We start from the raw sequence: 17,141 nt of genomic DNA, 5'->3' as shown, positions 1-17,141 counted from the left end.
TTGCTTCCTAGTGCAGAATATCCTATAATTGTTATAGATTCTGGACTGTGGAGTAAATAACTCTGGTTAAGAGCTTATTATCTAATCATGATCTGATTGTATTTATATAAATATATCTGGTATTACATCATTAATCCTGTAGAGAAAATTGCATTGACAAATTGTTCAATTCTATCCTGTCCAATCATTTATACATAAACCTTTGACAAATTCTGGGGCTGGGTGTGGATTCAGTCACTCCCAGTCTCTTCTCTTAAAAGGAATTGTAGAAGTCTGTAGGCCCTGCAGGGGTCTGAGGATCCATGGTGGCTGTTGGGTGTCATTTTTCCATCTCATGACTCAGCAGGAGTTTCTCCAATAATGAAATAAAGCTTTTGCCTGAAGCTCCCACTCTGCCCATGGCAGGAGTGTGTGTGACATCCTGGCTCTTTGGCAGCCTGGGGACTCCTGGGATGTCACTGTGGAGCCCCCGTGAGTGCCTGTGACAGATCGGTGCCTTTGCAGCCCAAGGTTTCCTGGGATGTCACCACGGAATGGCTGTGACTGCCTCTGACCACACGGGTCTTGCCATCCCCAGAAACCCTTGAGAGGGCTCCATGGAGCCCCTGTCTCTGTGTGTGACACTCCAGCTCTTAAAAACAGCCTGGAGACTCTTGGAAAGTCCCCATGGAACCCCTCTGAGGGCCTATGACAAATCTCATCCTTACAAGGCAACCATCACCAGGAAACCCTGTTGCTATGGTCAGTTTCCATGGCAACCATCCCCAGCCCCTGTTGCTATGGTCAGTTTCCATGGCAACCATCTCCAGCCCCTGTTGCTATGGTCAGTTTCCATGGCAACCATCCCCAGCCCCTGTTGCTCTGGTCAGTTTCCATGGCAACCATCCCCACCCCTGTTGCTATGGTCAGTCCCTGGGCAGCTCCATGGAGACCCCATGCCAGGGGTGGTTGCCATGGACACCAGCTCAGGCCTGGAGCCCGTTGCCATGGCAACCATTGGCCCTCCCATCCCCAGGGTCATGGATCCCAGAACCACAGAATTGGCTGAGCTGGGAGGGACCCATCAGGATCCTCGAGTCCAACTGCTGGCCCTGCACAGGACACCCCAACACTGCCAGCCTGGGCCTGGCAGCGCTGTCCAAACGCTGCTGGAGCTCAGAGAGCCCTGGAGCTGTGACCCTTCCCTGGGGAGCCTGGGCAGTGCCCCAGCAGCCTCTGGGCAAAAACCTTTTCCTGAGATCCAACCTAAGCCTGCCTCAACTCAGCTGCAGCCGCTCCCTCCACTCCTGTCCCTGGGCACCAGAGTGAAGAGGTTCCCTCAGCCCCAGCCAGGGACCCGCTCCCAAGGCTGCTGCCATGGCCACCAGGGCTGGCATCAGCTGGGATGCTTGGTTTCCACAGGCCGGGGTTCAGGAATGGCATTTCTCAATTTCCTGCTCCCACTCAAACCCCGCAGGCACTCATTGCCCTCCCACCTTCCATTGAAGGAAAAAAGGGAAAGATCTCAGGCTGGGATAAGAACAATTTACTGGGAACAGCAACAAGATAAGGAACAAACAGAAACAGAAAAAATATTAACAACAGAAGGGATAAGAAAAACCAGTTACAGGGAAAACTACATCACCATCAATTGTATCTTCCTGGCCACGTGTTTCCTCCTGCATGGAAAGGACACCCTTCTCCTCAGGTAAAGACAGAGAGAGAGTCCCTTTTCTGCCCCGGTAATGACCTGAGGTGGGAGTGAATGTAGTGACAGGGCCATGGCCAGACCCTCATGTCCTTCAATCCCACATAAGGTCATTGGCAGGGGCAAGGAAAGGGACAGGTGTGTTCCCAGCATGGATCACAGGAAACATGGATCACCAGGGCTCTTCCCAACAGGGTCCTCCAATGGTGGATGAAACTGGATCAGTGCACAAAGCTCTTCCTGCAGCTGGGGAATTTTCAGGGCTTCCCTTAACGGTGGCTCCGTTGGTGTTTGGTCAAATGAGAGCTCTGGGTGAAGCTCTTCCCACACTGGGGACACAAGTAGGGCCTCTCCCTGGTGTGGATGCGCCAGTGCCTGACAAGGTGGCAGTTGTGCTTGAAGCCCTTGCCACAGTCGGGGCAGAGGAAACGCCTCTCCTCGGTGTGAATCCGCTCATGCCGGAGGAGATGGGAGCTGCTCTGAAACCTCTTCCCACAAGTGGGGCACCTGTAGGGCCTCTCCCCAGTGTGGATGCGCTGGTGTGTGACGAGGGTGGAGTTGTGTTTGAAGCCCTTCCTGCAGTCAGGGCAGCGGAAGGGCCTCTCATCCTTGTGAATCCGCTGATGTACAAGGAGATTGCAGCTATTGTGAAACCTCTTCTGACACTCAGGACACTCGTAGGGACTCTCCCCAGTGTGGATGCGTTGGTGGATCATGAGGTCGGAGCTTCGTCTGAAGCCCTTCCCACACTCCCCACACTTGTAGGGCCTCACCCCAGTGTGGATGTGTAAGTGCCTGACAAGGTGGGAGTTGCAGCTGAGCCCTTCCCACACTCCCCACACTCGTAGGCCCATTCCCCGGTGTGGATCATCAGGTGTCGTTTCAGATTGTTGCTCTGCCTGAAGCTCTTCCCACACTCCAAACACTTGTAGGGCTTCTCCCCATCAGGAAGCTTCTCAGGGACCACCAGCTCTGAGCTCTGGCTGAAGCTCTGCCCACCTTCCTGGCCCAGAGCGGACCTTTCCTCCTCAGAGCACCCAGGGCTGGGTTTGCAGTACCTCCTCCTGTGAGATCTCCAGGGATTTTCCTCCCCGTTGGGTTGCTGCACTGTGGAGTTGCTCAAAATGGCCTCTTCCATGAGGTTCTGCCGTGGGGATTTCTCCTTCCTGCTCTCCATCCTCAGCTCCTTGTCTGGGGGAGGAAGGATAGAGAGAGGATGGGATTTGCCTCCATGCCACAGGAAAGGGCAAGGAGATCCCCCCAGTGCATCCCCGGCAGGAGGGCACCGGCAGCGGGGCTGTCCTGCAGCTGGGGGCCGTGCTGGGCTGGGAGATGGAGCAGGAGAGAAGGGGAAAGGGGCACTGACTTCCTCCTCACCTGCCTCAGTGTCCCAGGGCATCTTCCTTTTCCTTGCAACCTTCTTCTCCATCTGGTGAATATTTGGGTATGGGAAATCCTGTTTTGGGAGGAAAACAAGGGATGAGCACAGTGAGTTTTGTACTGGTTTGAAGGCAAACCAGGGAGAGAGTCTAAGCCAGAATGACAATTAGTAAGAAAATTAAGATCAAGGCAATGATACAGAAACCCTGCTTTAAACTCACAGAGTCAGGATATAACCTGACACCCCATTGCTCAGGATGGTGGTAGCAGTCTGATGAAATGGTGGCTGCAGTCCAGCTGGAGTGATGAACGTGATTCTGTCAAAGCAGTGATCCTGTAGAAGGGTCTGGTCTTCCTCTGCAGGTCCAGTGGTGGTTATGGAGCTCTTGTCCTCTGGGAATGCAGTAGGCAAGGTGGTTGTGGTGTTGCAAATGGTGAGATTATATCCAGGCAGGAATGCTTGGTTCCTCCCCCTGGGCGGAGCATCCCACAATGGGATGATGTAATTTTATCAGTGCTGCAGTGACACTCAATGGCCCATTAACAGAAGATGGCCCCTGGAGGGCGTTATCAGGGCTGAGCCATGGAAGAGATAAAGAACACTGCCCCACCTGTTGATAACAGTTTATGGAGATGGGGACTGAAAACACTTTTGGTTACATCTGACATTGTAACCTGAAACAGTGAGGCAATCCCTGCTCGGGGTGGGGAGTGAACACCACCCCCCTTACCCAAACTGGCTCCGGTGTAAAACCCCTACCCTGGGAAGGCCACGCACACAGGGGACAATGTCACACTTGCCCCGCTTCAGGGGAGATTTCTGTCTCTGTCACTCCTTTGCTCTCTCGTCTCTTTCTTTCCATCTGTCTCTACCTCACATTTACTGGTCAATAAAATCCACTTTGGATTTGGTCTTGTGAGCACCTTAATTGGGGCAGAGACATCTCCTTAACAATTTTATTATCCAGAATTGCAACATTATTTTGCACAGTGAGTTCAGGGCACTGTTGTCTGACCCCAAGTGCTTTTGACAACAGCCTGGTTCTCTCCTCTGAGGACCTTCTGGCTCTTTCAGGAGGAACTCTTGGAAACTTGGATGCAGCTTCCTCTGAGTGACTTTTGGGAGAACTTATGAAAAAAATTGCTCTTGTGGGTGGCCAGTGTAAAGAAAATATTTTGTTTTCCTTCTTTGAAAAGTCTGTTAAAATCACTGGAGGAAAGGGACCAAATGATACCAGCCAGATTGACAAGGATCATTCACCCCAAAGTGAGGAACACAAGGCTACTTAAATCCTACAAGAAGCCCAGCTCAAGTAGCTAAATTCCCAAATAACTCCTGAATTCACGGGCTTTGGGGAGAGAAGCATTATTTCCTTGGTCCCTGTCACCTTTGTGACAGCTACACAGACCTTTCCCTTCCTTTTAATAATCTGTATTGGGCCAAATTTCCATGGGTTTTTTTTGGGTTTTTTTTTGGAACCTGCCAGCATCTGAGCTGGAGCTGTGCTGAAACTGATGAAATTTGGAATTGCCAGAGAATTTATTCTGTTGTTGGTCGATTAATGTTATGATTTGTGTTTCCATCAGAAATGACTTGTGGGAAGAGCAAATCTTCCTCAAGGCATTTTATGGAGGGTTAAATTTGATTTCTGCTGAGTTTGTTTTGTCCAGTGTCCAGGGGATGCTCAAGGGGTCTCTGGTTTTCGTTTGGCCCTAATTTACTTCTGATTTGTCTTTATCACTTAAAAACACCTGAAAAATGACTAAAAAGAGTATGGACCAGAGATGTCAGAAGTTCCACCATTTAAGAGGTATTTGAGGTGGAATTTACTGTTTGGGAACATATTCTGGAGGATTTGTGGCTTCTTGGGGGATATCTGGGAGTATTCTCCATATCTTTGCACTCCAAAAGCCAAGGTGGATTGGTCTGTCACCTCAAAGTGACTCAATCCCACCTCAAAATGGCTGGTTCCCACCTCAGTCCCATGCTAAAATTGCTCAATTCCACAGCCTCCAGGATGAGATGGGGTTGGAAGGTGATCAGGAGAAGTGAGATCCAAATTTGAGGTTGTGGGGTCAGGATTGTGTGGGGCTGGGTGGGTGTGATTTATTTTTATAATAAATAAAACTTTCAGAATTACTGATTTCTGTCCCATTCAGTTTCTGTCAGTTCTGGTTTGCTTTTCAGAGTGCCACCTTCTCAGCTGATTTTGTGGCCTCCTGTCCCAGACTGAAAAGCAAGATGTGTTCTTTTTGCCATCTGTATGGCAGTTGTCCTGTGTTAAGTGGGCAGTTTTTCCTTATCTCTTCCACAATCAATCCTCCCTCAGGGGAGACATCTGCTGATAATGGGCTATTGAATGTCACTGCATGACTGATAAGAACTATAACATCCCATTGTGAGATGCCCCGCCCAGAGGGAGGAGCCAAGCATTCCTACCTGCATCTAGTCTTGAGATTCTGGCCCACCAACACAGCTTTTTCTGGGCTGGATTTTCCCAGAGGAACAGCTGCCTCTTCCTCTTCAGAGGAAGACACCCTTTCTTATAGGATCACTTCTCCAACAGAACCACACCTGACACTCCTGCAGGACTGCAGACACAATTCCAATTGGATTGTGGCCAATACCCTGTCCAAAAAGGTTATATTTTGTCACTGTCAGTGTTAATTCAGTTTACTGCATTGTTAATTTTATAGTTCTATTTTATTCCCTAATAAAAAACAGTTATTCCTGCTCCCATATTTTTATCTGTGAGCCCCCTTTAATTTCAAATTTATGACAATTCTGAAAAATTCTACATTATTTCATTTCAGGGGAGGCTCCTGCTTTCCATAGAAGACACCTGTCTTTCCAAACCAAAACACCTCCTTTCTCTCCTGCCTTCCTTTGCCTGCTCTGTTACTCTCTCAGTGTCCCCTTTGACCCAGGCAGCTCCCACCAAAGACCCTGCCCTGATTTAAGTCCCAATCCATGGAGTACGACAACCAGAGGTGAAATTATGAAGGCTGGCAGTAAAATGGCACTCTAAGATCTTGCTCCACTTGGCTTTTGACTCTTCCTTAAGAGCTTTGCCTTCAAGGGCAGGAACATCTTTTCCTGGCTGGGAACTGGAATTCCAGCCCCTGGGAGTGTGTGCCATGGATCCCAGAGGGGCATTCCCGAGGCTCCCAGTGTGCTGCTCCTGCCGTGCCTCCCAAGGAGCTGTGCAGGGCAGGGGACAAGGTGCAGCAGCTGTGCTGGTTCTTCAGTGCCACAACAGCCCCTGGTTCCATGAGTTTCCAAACTGCCAACAGTGGTTTCTGGGTTCCATGATGTCCTGCTGTGTCCCCATGGATATTTGGTGTCATGAAGTTCTTCAGTGTCACAATGGCCACCTCACCCCATGAGCTTCCACAGTGTCCAAATGGCCTCCTTGCATGGGCAGTGTCCCCATGGACCACTGGCTCCATGCAGCCCCGCTGGGTCACCATGGACTCCTTGGTTCCATGAGGTTCTGGAGGTGTCTCCATGGTCTCCTTGGATCCACAGTGTCACAATGGACCACTGGATCCACGTGGCCATGCTGTGTCACCATGGCCCCTTGGTTCCATGGGACCCCAGGGTCACCATTCACTCTTTGCTTCCAGGTGACTCCCTCAGTTCCAAAATGGCCCCTTCGTTCCATGGGGGACACAAAAGATTTATAGAAACATAGAGAAAATCCTGCTTAACACAGCTGGGAACATCTGTTTGCATTCCAGAGGGCAGTTAAAGGTGAGGCTGGCACCAGCAGCTTCCACCTGCAGTATGGATCCAGAGAAAGGACAGGGACAGAGAATACAGCTGGGAGACTCAGAGAATTCTGCTTTCAGAGATCATTTCTGGTCACACTCTTCCTTGTAGAAAGGTGACACCACTCCAGGCAGCCTGTACTGAGCAGGTGGTTCCTGAGTGGGGTTTGTTGTTTAGGAAACCTGCTTAGGATTTCCATTCTTTCTTTCCCAACAGGAAAACTTCTCCTGGGCCTGTGTGCAGGCAGAGCCCTGAGGAGAGCAGGTGGGACACGGTGCAAATGGGCTGGGACATGGAGCTGCAGAGCTCAGGGACAAGGTTCTGCTGCAGGGCACAGGGATGTCAGTGCCAGGTGGGCAATGTCAGACATGGTGAGGCTGGGGATGAGGAGCAGCTTGTCCAAACAGAGTCAGCCCTCAGGGGGCTCATTCTGGTACATGCCCAGACCTCCTCTGGAGAAGTTCAGTGTCAGGATCACCTGGGGAATGCTTCTATCCGCTCTTCTCCAAACTGGGAAATAAAAAAATACTCACTTGATTGAAGAAAAAAAAAATCATGATGTGTACTTTGAAATCTTCCTCCTTAACAGAACTGCAGACTGACTCCAATCAGCTGCACAAGGCCTGGAGCACTGAAGACGATTGAAGGAAGAAAAAGAGCCTCCAAGGGCTTTCTGTATTTCTATGATCCCCACAGTTGATTTGGGCCCCTGTCCAGGATCATGAGGCACTGAGAGAAGGCTGAAGAAGCTGCTCAAGGAGTCAGAAGCAAAACTCCAAGTCCCTTGGAGCATCACTCGGCCCCACTGAGGGCAGGGACTGCCAAAGGCTACCAGGGACTGGTGAGAGCAGATCCTTGAGACCAGGATTGCAGGGAGCCCAAGGCTCAGAGCAGAGAACTGCAATGCTGAGCAAGGCCTGGGCTGGCTGGGGGAAGCAGAAAGGCCAAGCCCTGAGCCCAGCCTGGCACAGCAGGGCCTGTCCCTCACGGGTGGCTCAGGGCTGTTTGTGGGGCAGGGGGATGTGAGGGGCAGCAAGGACAAATGTCACAAACCTGTGTGACCCTGCAGATCCTCATGGAACCAAGGGGCCAGTGTGACACTGTGGGAAGTTGTGGAACCAAGGGGATCATTGTGACACTGTTGGGGCCCATGGATCAAAGGGGCCAGGGTGACACTGTGGGGCCTCATGGAAACAAGAGGCCATTGTGAGTCTACAGGGCTGGAACACCCCAGAACACTGAAATGCTGGGGGTCACCAAAGATTCTTTTACTTGAGTTTGGTGCACAGGAGAAACACCAACCAGATATTCTCACAATAGCCAGATGCAAAGAATATTCTTGGTAGGAAGGGACCCACAAGGATCATCAAGTCCAGGTCTTAAGTGAATTGCCCACACAGGGATTGAACCCACAGCCCCAGTGATACCAGCACCATGCTCCAACCAACAGAGCTAAGAGGCCAAAATAACACAAATTTTTTCTGGCAAAATATAGACAATCAAGGGACTTCGGCAAAGGGTTTAATACAACATCCACTTCAACATAAAACTCTTATCATAACTTAGTCGATTTAACCTAAAAACCTTTAATCCTTAATACGCTAAATTACCCAAAATAGTTCCAAGTAATTAGGATTAGAAAGAGGAGAAATAGAGAACATCAGAAAGACAGAAGATCTATAGAAAGACGCACAGAGGCACAAACTTCTCAGGTTCCAGTGTTGCCAACAGAGGAACCCCAGGAGAAGGCAGGATCCAGACCATGGGCTGGCCTCGTGCTCCGGCTTTTAACCCCCTGGGCCTCCATGGGCCCGCCCCTGGGGTGGGACTGCCAGGTGATTGCCCAATCAGAGTCAGGGTAGGCACCAGCTGCTGGTGTGTGATTGGTTGACAGCTCAGCCAATCAGCACTGCCCCTGCTGTGTGATTGACAGCTCTGCCAGGCCCGCGGGGCTCTGTCCCACCACAAACCAAGGCCTGACCCGGCCCCGGCCCCACACGGGCATTCCGAGCATCCCAAGGTGTCTCGGGACATGGATCTCATCCAGCCTCTGACAGCGACCACGGTGACACTGCAGAACCTCATGGAACTAAGGGTCAGTTGTGACAGTCCAGGTCCAAGGACAGCACGGTGACACTGCAGAAATTCATGGAACCAAGGAGCCATGGTGACACCATGCTCCATCATGGAATCAAGAAGACCATTGTGGAACTCAGAGAGCCCAACGTACCAAGGGTCCATGGTGACCTTGTGCAGCCCACAGTGTCACAGCGAGGGCACACGGAGCCGAGGGGCCATTGTGACACATCAGGGCTCTGTGGAACCATGAAGCCATTGTGACATTGCAAGGGCTCATGGAAGCATGGGGCCATTGTGACACTGCAGAAGCAAGGGGAACATTGTGACACTCCAGGTTGTCATGGAACCAAGGAGACCATTGTGACACTGTGGGGTCCCACAGAACCAATGGAACATGGAACAGGTCTGGCTGCCTGGACCACCCAGGGGCCAATTCTCATCTGCCTATGAAACACTGGGACCATGTAGTTTTCTTTCTTATGGGAAAAAACATTCACCTCAACTAGGCGCACATGGCCAAAATTGGGTATTTGACACCAGAATTCCCTATATCTAAGGATAACTCCCAGAAAAAAGGTGCCAGGACTGACAAGTTTGGCTGGCCTTGTCTTCCTGAGAGTTGGCACTTATTTGCTTCAGAAACACGGGGGCTCTGTGCTTTCCTTCCTAATAAAATGGCTAAAATTGAGATTCCACCTCCAAAATGCCATATGTCCAAGGATAGCCCCTAAACAAAAGGGGCCAGGAGAGCCAGATCTGGCTGGCTTGGCCTAAGGCAACCTCTCGTCTTCTTCCAGAACACTTGGAGTTCACGCTTCTCTTACCCATAGGAAAAAACCCATCCATCTTGACCAGGCGCCCATGGCCAAAACTGGGATTCCACCTCCAAAACTACATACCGCCAAGGATTGCTCCCAAGTGAAATGCCAGGAAAGACAATTCTAGCTGCTTTTGGACCCTTGGGGGCTGCCTCTCACCTGCCTCAAAACACTGGGGCTTGCTGCTTTCCTTCCTATGGAAATTAACTGTCCTTATGTATGAAGAAATGACCAAAAATGGAATTCAACCTCCAAAATTCCCTCTATCCAAGGGTTGCTTTCAGAAAAAAGCTACCAGGACAGAGAGGTCTGGCTGCCTTAGGCCTCTAGTGGCCACCTTTCATCTGCCCCACAAACACCGGTGTTCCGTGCCTTTCTTACCATGCAAAGAACAGACCTTCTCCTCCGGGTGTCCATGTCTGAAACTAGGATGCCACCTCTAAATATCCCTATATTCAAGGGTTGTTCCCAGACAAAATTTGCCAGTACCATCAAGTCTGGCTGGCCTTGGCCTCTAGTGGCTGCCCCTGCCACACTGGGGCTCGGTTCTTTCCTTCCCATGGAGATCACTGTGACACTGTGGGCACCTCATGGAACCAAGGGGATCATTGTGGCACCACTGGAGCCCATGGAACCAAGGGGCCATGGTGACACCGCGGGGCTTCATGGACCCAGAGACCATTATGACTCTGTGGGGCCTGATGGAACCATGGAGACCATTCTGACCCTTCTGGGCCTGGTGTCACCAAGGGGGCATTGTGACATCTCAGGGCCTCCTGGAAGCAAGGGACCATTGGGACACTGTGGGGCCCCATGGGATAGGAGAACATGGACCAGGTCTGGCTGGCTTGGCCTCCCAGGGGCTACCTGACCGGTCTAGCTGATCTTGGAATGTCAAGGCCTGCCCCTCATCAGCTCCTGGAGCACTGGGGCTCAGTGCTCTTCTCTGTATGGAAATAACCGTCTGCTATTTCAGATGTCCATTGCCAAAATTGGTACCCTCCCTAAAAAATTTCCTATTTGTAAGGGTATCTCTTAGAACACAATCAGGCAGCTCTGGATGGCCTTTGCCTCTGGTGGTCAACTCTCATCCACCCCTAAAACAGTGGCACTCTGTTTCTTCATTCATGTGGAAAAGAATTGGTCTTCATGTCCAGGGACCATGGCCAAAACAAGAATTAGCCACCAAGCTCAGCCGGGCTCACGGAACCATCTGCAGCCCCGGGAGATATTGACTCTGCCAGTGCTGCCATCCTCCCTCCTGTGAGAGAAAAGGACACAGGGCAGGCACACAGAGGAGCAACATGGACACACCGAGGGCAGGGAAGAGGAAGTTGAGTCCCAGATGGGAGGGATGAGTTGATGCCTTGATCTTGGGGCTGAAATCCTCTGCTAAAGCTGTGGAGAAGGATGTCATTGATACATCAGACTCTCTTTTTGGCTATAAGGCATTGAAAACTATGGGGAGATGACTTGCTCAGCAAAGGCTGCCATGCTAAAGTAAGCAAATGTTGCAGTAGCTGTGATCCCACGAGAAGTTTGAACAGAGAAAGAGAGCACAGTGATGAGACACTGTGCCCTCAGGGAGAGAGGAAGATCTCTGTTCCCAGAGATGAAGATGATTTCAGAAATAGAAGGAGAGAACCTTTGCTTTTGACAGCTCTTCTTTAAACTAATACCCCATAAACTGACATGGCCCATAAACACAGCTGTGAGAAAGCCTGTGAGAAAATTGGAGGGACTTCACAATTGCAGATTTTTCTGAGCAGCTGCTATTTGTGGAAGCTAAAAGCCATGTGATAACTGTTTTCTTGTGGAGATGCCTCCATAACATAAACAAGAGGAACTTCTCTCTCTAAGTGAACAGAAGAAAGACAATTCTAGAGATGGTAAACTGACTGAAAATATTTGTTTTTTCCTCTTTACATTTTCAGGTTGTCAGGAGAGAGGAAGTGTTCTGAAAGTTTTGTTCTGGTCCTTAATGCTCCTTCTTTTATTTACTGTTAGTAAACTTTTCTTTTTACTCTAAAAGTTTGACCTTTGCCTTTCTCCTAATCCTACCTCACAGCAGGAATTGAGTAAGTATATTCTAGTGTGTGCACTGATAATTAGCCAACACTGAACCCACTACACTAGTCGATGCATTAGCCAAGAAATCTCAAATTGGTGAAGCAAAACCAGTAAAGGAATGTTCATGATGAACTACATTACAACAGTGGCAAATCAAGGCAGAAGCATGGTTTGTCAGGACTTGCTTGATCCTAATGAGCCCCGTGGTGCACTTGGAGCTGAGCCTTGGAACCTCAGGGCCTGAGAGGAGATTGCAAAAAACCTTCCAGAAGTTAAAATCAAGAGGAAAAACCCAAAGTGTCACGAGGTACTAATGGGACTTACTTAGGTCCATCCCCAACACAGGCTCCTCATGGACTCCTTGGAGGAGAGAACTGGAGGCCAGGATGGCACAAAAACTTCTCAGTCTGGAAATGAAAATTCCAAAGTAGCTTACAAAAGTTAAGTATCTCAAAGCATTAAAGAGCTCCTCTGAGTGTCAGTGCCAAGCTCTCAAGGGACTCCTTAAAGCAGATTATTGGGGCCATGATTGCACAAACCTCCCAGAGTCTGTATCAAAAGGGAAACACCAAGTACCTTCAAAGAACTGAAGTACCTTGAAGCATTAATGAGTGTTGTTCCTGACAAAGCCTCTCCAGGGACTAATTACAGCAGATAATTGGAGGCCAGGATTGCACAAAGCTCTCAGAGACTCCAAGGCAAAAGGAAAAGCCAAAGTCCTTTGAAAAACCTGCAGTCCCTGGGAGCATGAAGGAGCCCCCAGGGCCATTCCTGACCAAGGCTCCTCAGGGACTCCTTCCAGCAGATCCTTGAGACCACTGGGATGTGGGCTAGGGGGGGATGCTGAGGGCAGGACCAGGGGCTGACAGTGCCCAGCCTGGCTGGGGCTGTGCCAGGAGGCCCCAGGGCCTCAGGACAAGGTGTCTCCTCACAGCCCTTGGTGGCACAGACCCTGCTGTGCCCCAGGGCACCAAGACTTGGCTCATCTTTGTCCCCACCTGGCATCAGTGCCTCCAGTTCTCTGCTCTGCCTGGGGCCTGGGGACACTTTCTCAGTCGTGTCCCTCAGTGGGACCCATTAAAAGTCCCAGAAACTTTGGAGTTGGATTCTGACTTGGAGTTCTGGAGAGGTTTCTGCAGCTCCCTCCCAGGGCCTGATGTTCAGGGCTAAGCACAAAGCCCCAGAGGGTCATTAAAGTCCTTGTGCTGTGTCTGTGCTGCTGAGCTGGGCCGGGCTCCTGGCACAGAGGGTGATCCTGGTAACCAAGCAGAGCTTCAAAAGCACATTTCTCTTGCTGAGCAGCTCTTCTCCCAGCCCAGCAGGGCTGGGACACTGCCTGCAGCCAGCCCGGGCACAGCACAGAGGCACAGAGAGCTTCAATCAGTCAGGGCTGGGAAGGGGCTGAGAAGTGCCTGGGGCAGAATCACTGCCAGCCCTTGGCACAGGAACCTCTGGCTGCAGGACAATGCAGCTGCAGCTCCTGGAGAGATCTCCTAAAGCTGGAACATCCCGATGCCCACAGACCCTGTGCGTGCATTCTCTGCTCATCTCCTGTGCAGAGCAGCCAGGGGTGCCCAGGGCTGTCCTGCAGAGCAGGGTCCTGCAGCCCAGGGCGCTGTGCTGGGCCAGGGACTCTGCTGCCTGCCAGGGACAGCTCTCAGCCGGCCCTGGAGCTGCTCCCAGCACTGGGGGATGAGATGTGGGTGGAAGGAGATAGCTGGTTGGGTTTGGAAGTGTCCTTGTTGTGTGGTCAGGATGCTGCACTGTTCAGGACTGCTCCCAGCATGGCATTTAACTCCAGAAATTTTCCAAATAGATTATACAGTGATCACAGCATAGCAGGAACTGCATAAATGCGAAATTTCTGCTTTTTTATGTACTGATCTTTGTTGCCTGGATGGGGAATTCCCCATAGATATGCATCTCTCAGTTCATAATGAGAAAAAGAAAAGTTGTTTTCTCAGATCTGAATAAAGCAGGCAGTGAACAGAAATCAGGACAGGGTCCCTTAGAGGCAGCATCAGTGTCGCTTTTCCAGCCTCCTCAGGGTTGCTCTGATGTTGCCATCAGAGCCTGCAGACCCAGAGCTGCCCTTGGGCTGTGCCAGGGTTGGGAGGGGTCTGCAGGGCAGAGCTGAGCCCCCAGAGCTGGGCTGGGCTCTGTCAGCTCTGGCAGGGCTCAGCCCTGGGCACAGGGAAGCAGCTGCTGGCAGGGACAGCTCCAGGCAGAAGAGCCCTGGGAAGGCAGTGAGGGGAAGTGCCCCCAAGCTGTGCTGGGATATTTAAAGTCCTCTCCAAACGCAACTATTCCATGATTACTTTTATTACAGATCCACATGCCAAGGCACCACAAATGTCCAACAGCAGCTCCATCAGCCACTTCCTCCTGCTGGCACTGGCAGACACGCGGCAGCTGCAGCTCCTGCACTTCTGCCTCTTCCTGGGCATCTCCCTGGCTGCCCTCCTGGGCAACGGCCTCATCATCAGCGCCGTAGCCTGCGGCCACCACCTGCACACGCCCATGTTCTTCTTCCTGCTCAACCTGGCCCTCAGCGACCTGGGCTCCATCTGCACCACTGTCCCCAAAGCCATGCACAATTCCCTCTGGGACACCAGCACCATCTCCTACACAGGATGTGCTGCTCAGTTTTTTTTTTCCTTTTCTGTGCTGCAACAGAACATTTCCTGCTGACCATCATGTGCTACGACCGCTACGTGTCCATCTGCAAACCCCTGCACTACGGGACCCTCCTGGGCAGCAGAGCTTGTGCCCACATGGCAGCAGCTGCCTGGGCCAGTGCCTTTCTCAATGCTCTCATGCACACAGCCAATACATTTTCCATGACCCTGTGCCATGGCAATGCTCTGGGCCAGTTCTTCGGTGATATCCCACAGATCCTCAAGCTCTCCTGCTCCAATTCCCACCTCAGGGAACTTGGGCTTCTTGTGGTTACTAGCAGTTTATCATTTTGTTGTTTTGTGTTCATTGTTTTCTCCTATGTACAGATCGTCAGGGCTGTGCTGAGGATCCCCTCTGAGCAGGGATGGCACAAAGCCTTTCCCACCTGCCTCCCTCACCTGGCTGTAGTCTCTCTCTTTGTCAGCACTGCAGAATTTGCTCAACTGAAGCCCGCATCGATGTCCTCCCCATCCCTGGATCTGGCCCTGTCAGTTCTGCGCGAAGAAATCCTGCTCAGCGTGGGCAACTGAGACCTTGAAGGACTTAGTGTCAGGTCAAGGCTTGCTTTCCCTCCCAAAGCCTTCCCTTGGCAGCCTTGAGCAGGGGATACATCCTCCCTCCCTCCTCCTTCCCACAGACCTGCTCGGAAACACTCTGTGGGCACTTTCCATTCTCTGTGTCTGTCCTCAAGCGCAGTGCCAACCTGGGTCAGTCCTGGCCCTGTCCTGAGCTCCCAGGAGCTCGCAGCCTGAGATGGCTACGCTCAAACACACCAGGGTCCTGCCCCTGCCAGCAGCACCCCCACAAGCAGCAGCAGCAGCAGCAGCAGCAGCAGCAGCAGCAGCAGCAGCAGCAGCAGCTGCAGTCGCCTCTCAGCTGTTGGTGCCCCTGCACTGCAGCCCCTCCCGCTGGCACCAACCTTCCCTCGTGGCCTTGGAGACAGTCCTGAATCCATCCACGGGGTCACAGAGCCATGGAATCCCAGAGTTCCAGGTTCCTGGAATCCTAGAGTCCTTGAATCTTGAGAACCACACACAGAGGAGGAGGAGGAGGCGGAGGAGGAGGAGGATGAGGACGAGGAGGACGAGGAGGATGAGGAAGAGGAGGACGAGGAGGACGAAGAGGACAAGGAGGAGGATGAGGAGGATGAGGAGGAGGAGGAAGAGGAGGAGGAGGAGGACGATGAAGAGGACAAGGAGGACGAGGAGGACGAGGAGGAGGAGAAGGAGGAGGACGAGTAGGAGGACGAGGATGAGGACGAGGACGACGACGACTACGGTGAGGAAGAGGATGTGGAAAATGAGGAGGAGGAATAGGAGGAGGAAGAGAGAGAACGAGGACAAGGAGGATGATGAGGAGGAGGAGGAGAACGAGAAGGAAGAGGAGAATGAGGATGAGGAAGAGGAGGAGGAGGAGGACAATGACAAGGAGGATGAGGAGGGGGAGGAGAATGAGGAGGAGCAGGAGGAGGAAGAGGAGGAGGAGGAAGACGACAAGGACTAGGGCAAGCACAAGGAAGATGAGGAGGAGGAGGAGGACAAGGAAGAGGAGGAGGCAGAGAAGCATGAAGAGGAGGAATAGGAGGAGGAAGAGAGAGGACAAGGAGGATGATGAGGATGATGAGGATGAGGAGGAGGAGGACAACGAGGAGGAGGAGGAGGAGAAGAAGGATGAGGATGAGGACGAGGAGGAGAAGGATGAGGAACAGAAGGATGAGGAGGACCAGGAGGAGAAGGACAAGGAGGATGGGGATGTGCAGGATGGGGAAGACGAGAAGGAGGAAGAGGAGGAAGATGAGGAGGAGGAGAAATAGGAGAATGAGGATGAGGAGGACAATGAGGAGGATGAGGAGGATAAGGATTCGGAGGATAAGGAGGAGGAGGATGAGGAGGAGGACAAGGAGGACAAGGACGAGGAGGACGAGGAGGAGGTGGAGGAGGACGAGGAGGAGGACGACAATGACGACGACGAAGAGGAGGTGGAAGATGAAGAGGAGGAATAGGAGGAGGAAGAGAGAGAACAAGGACAAGGAGGATGATGATGAGAAGGAGGAGAACGAGGAGGAAGAGGAGGATGAGGATGATGAGGAGGAGCAGGAGGAAAATGACAAGGAGGATGGAGGAGAGGGAGGAGAAAGAGGAGGAGCAGAAGGAGGAAGAGGAGTATGAGGAGGATGACAAGGAATGGGGCAAGCACAAGGAAGATGAGGAGGAGGAGGAGGACAAGGAAGAGGAGGAGGCAGAGAAGCATGAAGAGGAGGAATAGGAGGAGGAAGAGAGAGGACAAGGACAAGGAGGATGATGAGGATGAGGAGGAGGAGGATAAGGAGGAGGAGGAGGAGGACGAGGAAGAGGAGGAGGAAGAGGAGGAGGACAAGGAGGAGGAGGAGGAGGACGAGGAGGAGGAGGACGAGGATGAGGAGGATGAGGAGGACGAGGAGGAGGAGGAGGAGGATGAGGAGGACGAGTAGGTGGAGGACGAGGAGGAGGAGGATGAGTAGAAGGAGGATGAGGACGAGGAGGACGAAGACGAGGAGGACGAGGAGGATGAGGAAGAGGAGGATGAGGAGGAGGATGAGGAACAGGAGGACGAGGACGACGACAACGACGACGACAAAGAGGAGGTGGAAGATGAGGAGGAGGAATAGGAAGAGTAA

At 51.8% G+C, this 17,141-nt stretch overlaps 1 protein-coding gene across 1 annotated transcript in view; it reads right to left on the bottom strand.

Moving 5' to 3' along the window:
• Nucleotides 1-1,956: 1,956 nt before the first annotated feature.
• The window catches only part of LOC144248856 (uncharacterized), a 120,496-nt gene continuing 105,311 nt past the window's right edge, over nucleotides 1,957-17,141 (bottom strand). Inside the window, 2 exon segments of the mRNA XM_085565397.1 lie at nucleotides 1,957-2,510; nucleotides 2,513-2,639. Of these exon segments, the coding sequence (XP_085421523.1) occupies nucleotides 1,957-2,510; nucleotides 2,513-2,639 (681 nt within the window).

Source organism: Lonchura striata, chromosome 36 (genome assembly GCF_050655825.1).
Source record: "Lonchura striata isolate lonStrDom1 chromosome 36, ASM5065582v1, whole genome shotgun sequence".
In the NCBI taxonomy this organism is placed as follows: Eukaryota; Metazoa; Chordata; class Aves; order Passeriformes; family Estrildidae; genus Lonchura; species Lonchura striata.
The sequence above is the reverse complement of the archived record's forward strand: the minus strand, read 5'-3'. Positions and strand labels throughout refer to the sequence as shown.